This window comes from Sturnus vulgaris, chromosome 26 (genome assembly GCF_052056855.1).
Source record: "Sturnus vulgaris isolate bStuVul1 chromosome 26, bStuVul1.hap1, whole genome shotgun sequence".
Lineage (NCBI taxonomy): Eukaryota > Metazoa > Chordata > Aves > Passeriformes > Sturnidae > Sturnus > Sturnus vulgaris.
Genome location: NC_142268.1, coordinates 3,788,201 through 3,794,596, shown reverse-complemented (window position 1 = coordinate 3,794,596; position 6,396 = coordinate 3,788,201). Strand labels below are relative to the sequence as shown.

General features: G+C 53.2%; 1 protein-coding gene across 1 annotated transcript in view; it reads right to left on the bottom strand.

Moving 5' to 3' along the window:
- Window positions 1-843: 843 nt before the first annotated feature.
- Window positions 844-6,396, bottom strand: part of ZAP70 (zeta chain of T cell receptor associated protein kinase 70) — a 31,973-nt gene continuing 26,420 nt past the window's right edge. Inside the window, exons 8-13 of the mRNA XM_088179103.1 lie at window positions 5,817-5,997; window positions 4,813-5,019; window positions 3,943-4,135; window positions 2,796-2,936; window positions 2,089-2,201; window positions 844-1,651 (exon numbers count right to left, since the gene is read on the bottom strand). Coding sequence (XP_088035229.1) covers window positions 1,528-1,651; window positions 2,089-2,201; window positions 2,796-2,936; window positions 3,943-4,135; window positions 4,813-5,019; window positions 5,817-5,997 — 959 coding nt within the window. The 3' untranslated portion in view covers window positions 844-1,527. The remainder of the gene's footprint in view (window positions 1,652-2,088; window positions 2,202-2,795; window positions 2,937-3,942; window positions 4,136-4,812; window positions 5,020-5,816; window positions 5,998-6,396) is intronic.

Here is a 6,396-nt window from a genome sequence, read left to right as displayed (position 1 = left end):
GATAAGGTTAATTACCTGAGTGCTCCCCAGAATTTTGTTTTCAGCCCAAATCCCACTCTCACCGAGGCTTTTGGCTGTGCCCTGGCCTGAGGCTGTTTGTTCTCCCCCAGGACAAGGTGCTGGGGGGGGGAGCTGATCTGTGGCTTTAACTACCAGGAGATGGTGAGAGATAAATTCTGGTGTTGCTGCATCGCAGGGCTCCCACCTCCTGCTTCCTCCGCTGCCCCAGCCTTCACAGCCTCTGCTCTGTGCAGCACAGCCCCCACCACGGGCCATCCCTGCACTGGGGGCAGCTGGGATCACAGCAGACACAGCTGAGACTTTTTTTTTTTTTGCAAGAAAACATGCAGAAAACCTTCCAGCTGTGCAGCAAAACCAGCCCAAAGTTGGGCAAGAGGAGCGTTAAGGAGGGAAATCCTGGCTTAATAGAGGGAAATTACATTTATTTTCTTGTCAGCCTGTGGGAAATGATAAAACTTTTAAAATAAGCTTTAGTTAATCATAACCAATATATTAATTACAGACAATGTGTTGTTCTTAAATTACTTTTAGCATATAGCAAAGCTCCTTTTGTGGGAACACAGCCTGGAAAAATGACTAAAACTGTAAAGTTTGTTGAGCTAACCTTGATATGCTGCAATGAACATTCACTGCTTTGTTTGCTAAAAATGTATAAAAAGGTGAGGAAGTTTTGGATCGGGGGCTGTGTGGAGGCTGGGATTTTGTCAGCCCCATCCACACCCAGAGCTGAGAATAAAACAATTTTCTGACACTAAAAACGCAGCGTTGGAGGGTTCTCTTATCCTGATGGGTTTTGCCAGCATTTCTCAAAGTTCAATGATCTGAGCCATGGGATGTTCAGAACATGGAATAGTTTATTTATAGGGTTTTTAAGTTTTTAAGCTTGAAAAACAACACTTCATCAGCACAGAGGGGCCAGGTGGGACCCAAGAGCTAAAGGAATGGTCCTGGAATTGTTTGGGAGCCCCCTTGGAATGCTGGGTGACACCTGCTCTGTGCTGGCCAGGGGTGCAGGGGGACAAACCAGTGGGACCAGCTCTGTCCCACTGCTGCTCCCCATCCCAGTTGCAAACCAGCTGCTTCTTGCCCTAATCCAAGGGGATAAGGACACTGTGGCTGCCTGTGCTGGGTCCCACCCCCTGCAAACCCCACCAGAAATGTGCACTTGGTGGGTTCCTGAGAAAGCATTCCTGGGAAATCTGGAAAAATTCAGATTTTCTGGAGCCAACACAGTTCATCCTCAGTGAGCCTGGGAGGCACAAAGCTCTGGGATCCTGGGACAGCTTTGGAACTGGGTGGGAAGGAGCTCTGAGAGTCTGTTCTCCCGGGCTGGGTCAGGCTGGAGCAGCTGGGAGCACAGCTGGGTGTCCCTGGCTGTGGGGACACCAACGTCCCCCACACCCTCAGTTCCACAACTGCTGAGGAGCATTTGAGAGATGAAAGCAAAACTTCACAAAGAGCCTTTCCAGGTCCATACAGGGCAGGTGGAGGAGCAGAGAAGGAATCTCAAGGAAGAGCTGCTTTGGCCTTGTCCCCTGTGTCTGGCCCATTTTCGGGCTTGGCAGCGATGCTGTAGTAGTAGGAGCGGATGATGTTTTCCACAGCCACAAATCCTGGACGTTCTTCCCATCTGCAAGGGCAGAGAGGAACAAATAAAGTCAGGAGAGAGGACAAAAGTGGCCTGATGCAATGAGAGGACACACAGAGACCCTGGGGAACAGCAGCAGCCTGGCTGTGCCAGGGCTTAGGAGGCAGCTGAGACAATTTTGGGATGGAGAGGGTCAAAAACACCGAGCCTTGGGGATCTTCCAGGATTGGCACAGGTAAATGGGGGGGGGTCTGATAGTGACAAATTCATCTTGGGCTGGGGAATCATCACAAACAAAGGCAGGAGACACCATTTGCTTCGTGCTGTCACCATGCAAACAGTGAAGGTGTCCCTGCCCATGGCAGGGGGTTGGACTGGATGGCCTTTAAGGTCCTTTACAATTTCCAACTTCCTAATTTCCAATCCCATTCTGGGATCTGGTGGCTCTGGTGGAGCTGACACCGTGCTGAAATGCTCACTTGTATGTCCAGCACTGCTGCATCAGGGCATACATCTCTGCTGGGCACTCCTGGGGACAGTCCATGCGCTTGCCCTGCTCTATGAAGCTGATCACCTCGGGGCCCTTCATTTTCTGCGATGGGAGCAAGTGGAAAAGGGGTTAATGTGCTCAGAGCTGGCAGCAGGGTGACAGGAGACAGGTTAGAGCTGGGCCTGGGCTGAGCTTTGGTCCCACATCCCCCACACCCTGCAGAGTCACTGCTCCCACCCCAGCAGCCAGAACTGGTGTCCCACGCTGTGCCCAAACCATCCCATCCCATCCCATCCCATCCCATCCCATCCCATCCCATCCCATCCCATCCCATCCCATCCCATCCCATCCCATCCCATCCCATCCCATCCCATCCCATCCCATCCCATCCCATCCCATCCCTTCCACCCTGCAGACCCCCCTCCTGCCACTCCTGCAGACCCCATCCCACTCACCCCATCCCTCCTGTCCTACCAGCTCCATCCCACCCATTCTGCCACCCCACCCCACCCAAGCACAGCCCAGCAGTGGATGAGAAGGGATTGTCTTCCCTCTTAGGTGAGCAGAAGGATCAAAGAGAAGAAGGATCCAAAAAGTTGAGGTTCTGCCACAGCTTGTAGGGCCGTGCCTCACCTTGTAGGATTTCTATCTCACCTTGTAGGGTTTCTACCTTGCCTTGTAGGGTTCCTGCCTCACCTTGTAGGGTTTCTGCCCGAAGCTGAAGGCCTCCCACATGGTCACACCGTAGCTCCACACGTCGCTCTTGCTGGAGAACTTGTGGTACAGGATGCACTCGGGGGCGTACCACTTCAAGGGCCACTTCCCTGCTGTCCTGGCCTGCAGCAGAGCAAGGGGGGACATTTCCAGCCTGAGGCACGGAGTGCTGGGAGCTGCACCTCAATGCTGCTCAGTGTTGGGGTCAAATCTCACATTGCTGAAAAAAATCACCTCAAAAAAGCTCCAAAGCCCAGTCCAGGCCCTGCTGTCCTGTTGTGCAGGTGCTGAACGCCCAGGGTGCCACCCTCCTCCTGCCCCCTGTCCCCAGGGCTCAGTTAAACCATGGAATTCCAGACTGGTTTGGGTTGGAGGGACCTTGAAGCCCACCCAGTGCCACTCCTGCCATGGCAGGGACACCTTCCACTGTCCCAGGCTGCTCCAATCCCAATGTCCAACCTGGCCTGGGACACTGCCAGGGATCCAGGGGCAGCCACAGCTGCTCTGGGCACCCTGTGCCAGCCCTGCCCACCCTCCCAGGGAACAATTCCTGCCCAATATCCCATCCAGCCCTGCCCTCTGGCAGTCGAAGCCATTCCCTGTGTCCTGTCCCTCCATCCCTTGTCCCCAGTCCCTCTCCAGCTCTCCTGGAGCCCCTTTAGGCCCTGCAAGGGGCTCTCAGCTCTCCCTGGATCCTTCTCCTCTCCAGGTGAGCACCCCCAGCTCTCCCAGCCTGTCCCCAGAGCAGAGGGGTTCCAGCCCTGTCACCAATTTAGTGGCCTTGTCTGGACTCATTCCAAGAGGTTCTCATCTTTCTGGGACCCCAGAGCTGGACACAGAATTCCAGGTGAGGTCTCTCGTTTAGTTGAGCACTGCTGGGAAGATCAGCCTGGCTCAATCTTCATCACCTTCTCCTCTCATCCCCCTGCCCCACATCCCCCTGGCTGCCTCTGCATCCTCCTTGTCACCAGAGCTCTGCAAAGCCCCTTTTAATGTCACAGCAGTGAGGCAGAGCCTGATGTAGTGCAGAGGTTGTCCATGAGCAGCCCAGATGCTCAAGTCCCTTGGGGTCTCATCCTCCCAGCCAGGAGGGCTCCTGCTCCAGACCCTTTGCTGGGCTCACACCCACCTTGTAGTAGCTGTCATCAGCTCCCAGAGCCTTGGAGAGCCCAAAGTCACTGATCTTGGCGTAGTGCTGGTTGACCAGCAGGACATTCCTGGCTGCCAGGTCCCTGTGGACAAAGTTCTTTTCCTCCAGGTACTTCATCCCCATGGACACCTGGTGCATCAGCTCCACGATGTTGCTCGTTGTAATCTCGTCCCTAGGGAAGGTGAAAGGAGAATTCAGTAATAAAGGACCTGCTGTGGTCCCCTCTGCCTTTTCCAGCTGCAAGGGAGAATAAGCAGGGAGATCTCTGCTCCAGAAGCATCAGCCCCTGGAGCCTCACATCAAATAAAATCTGATAAAATCTGAAATGTGGAACAGCAGAGCAGCCTTTTCCCACTGGATCCCAGAGGAAAACCAGAGCCTTCCACATCATCCCTGGAGCTTTGGAGGAAAATTGCACCTTGTGCAGGAGCCCTGCTCCAGCAGAACCACATCTGTCACTGCAGGAGGATGCAGCCACCATGGAATGGGACTGCACCAACCCTGACTGACTGACGGGGGCACCTTGGATTCTCACTCTGGCAGTGTTTTGGGCTTGTTTATTTGTAATACTGTACTTCTAGTTTAATTTTTCCTAGTAAAGAACTGTTATTCCTATTCCCATATCTTTGCCTGAGAGCCCTTTAATTTCAAAATTGTAATAAAATAATAAAAATAATTTAAAAAATAAAATTATAACATTATAATGATTCTCCACTTTAAAAAGAGGCTCCTGCCTTTCTTAGCAGACACCTGTCCTTCAAACCAAGACATGCACCTACAAGGGTGGGCTTTTGAGGTAGTTTTGGAGTAGAAACACAGAAAATCAGCCACGTTTTATCCAATACTCACTTCTTGGAAGCCAAGAACCTGTTGAGGGGCCCTCCAGAAGCCATCTCCATCACAAGCATCAGCGACTCAGCCTCGCACACCCCGATCATGCGCACAATGTAGGGGTTGTCCAGCTGGTGCATGATCTGCGCCTCCTTCATCATCTCATCCTTCACTGTCTTCTCGTTGTTGCTCTTCAGCACCTTGATGGCCACATCAATCTGCTTCCTGCACAGGGGAACAGCCATGGGATGGGCTGAGCACAGCTGGAATCAGGGCTCACAGCCAGGAATGGAAATCCCTGCTCATGTGACACTGTTTGACCTCTCCACAGCCTGTTCTGGCAGAGCCCTGCAGCATTCTGGTGTCAAGGATGGAGAGAAAAGGTCACCTCACCCTTGTGGGTGCAGGCCAGAAGTTGCCATCCTTGATCTGGAGACACCTCCCCTCCCACACTGAGATCTGGGCTATCAGTGCCACTTCTCCAGGAGGAAACTGAGGCACAAGTAGGTGAAGACCATCAGCAACAGACAACCAGCAACAGAGCCAAGGGTGCCACAACTCCTCAGTGTCACTGCTTTGGCCTGGCACGGACAAGAGGTGGCCTCAGGAATGTGGAGTTGCTTCTCCAGCAAGTCCCTTTGGAAGTGGCAGCTGTGTGCCTGGGAATGTGCTGCAGCTTTCACACCCAGGGCAATGCAGCTGGCAGTGAAAATCCGTGGAATTGCAGCATCGTATCATGGATATCATGGGATTGTTGAGGTTGGAAAAGACCTGCAAGATCATCAAATCCAACCCCAAACACTGCCATCCCCACTAAACCCCACTATAAAATCTCCTCATTTTCTGAACACTTCCAGGGCTGGTGCCTCACCCATCACATCCATCATCCCTGACCTTCCAGATCATTTCTTATCCATTCCCTTGTCACTTTGGGGCCCATCCAGTGACCAGCAGGACAGCTGGGGACACCTCGAGCCCAGCCCAGCTCCCTCTCCTGTCCCTTCCCCAGCACCCTCACTCACTTCCTCATTTTGTAAACTCCCTTCTTGACACAGCCGAAGTTTCCTGCCCCCAGCTCCACCTCATCAATCATCAGGTGGTCCCTCTTCAGGAACAGCTTCTTGTCCTTCAGCTCCTCGGGGTCGCTGTAGGGGCTCTCGTACACGCTGGTGTCCATGGGCAGCAGCCGGGATTTTCCTGCCCCTTCCCAAGAGGAACCCTTGGTTATGAACCTGCCCTTCCCCATCCCGTGTCCCTCATGAATTGGGAAAGGTTTCTCTGCTCTTTTGGTCAATTCACTTTCACTTCCAGCATTTCTCATCCCTCCTGGGCATCTCCCTTCATTTACAACCCAGGGCCACTCCCAGTCCTGGTTGATGAAGGAGGTGAGGTGGGGAGAGGGATCTGGCCATTCCCACCACACAAACCCTGGAGGGGTCTGAGCATTCCCACTCCACATATCCACCCTGCCAGCCCTGGGCAGGGCTTTACCCCACTGAAATTCAGCTGAATTCACTGAGTACTTAGTGGAAAATGGGGATAGGACAGGGCTTCATTTCCTGGGTAAGGCAGGGAAGGGAGTAGGGCTTGATTTCCTGGGAG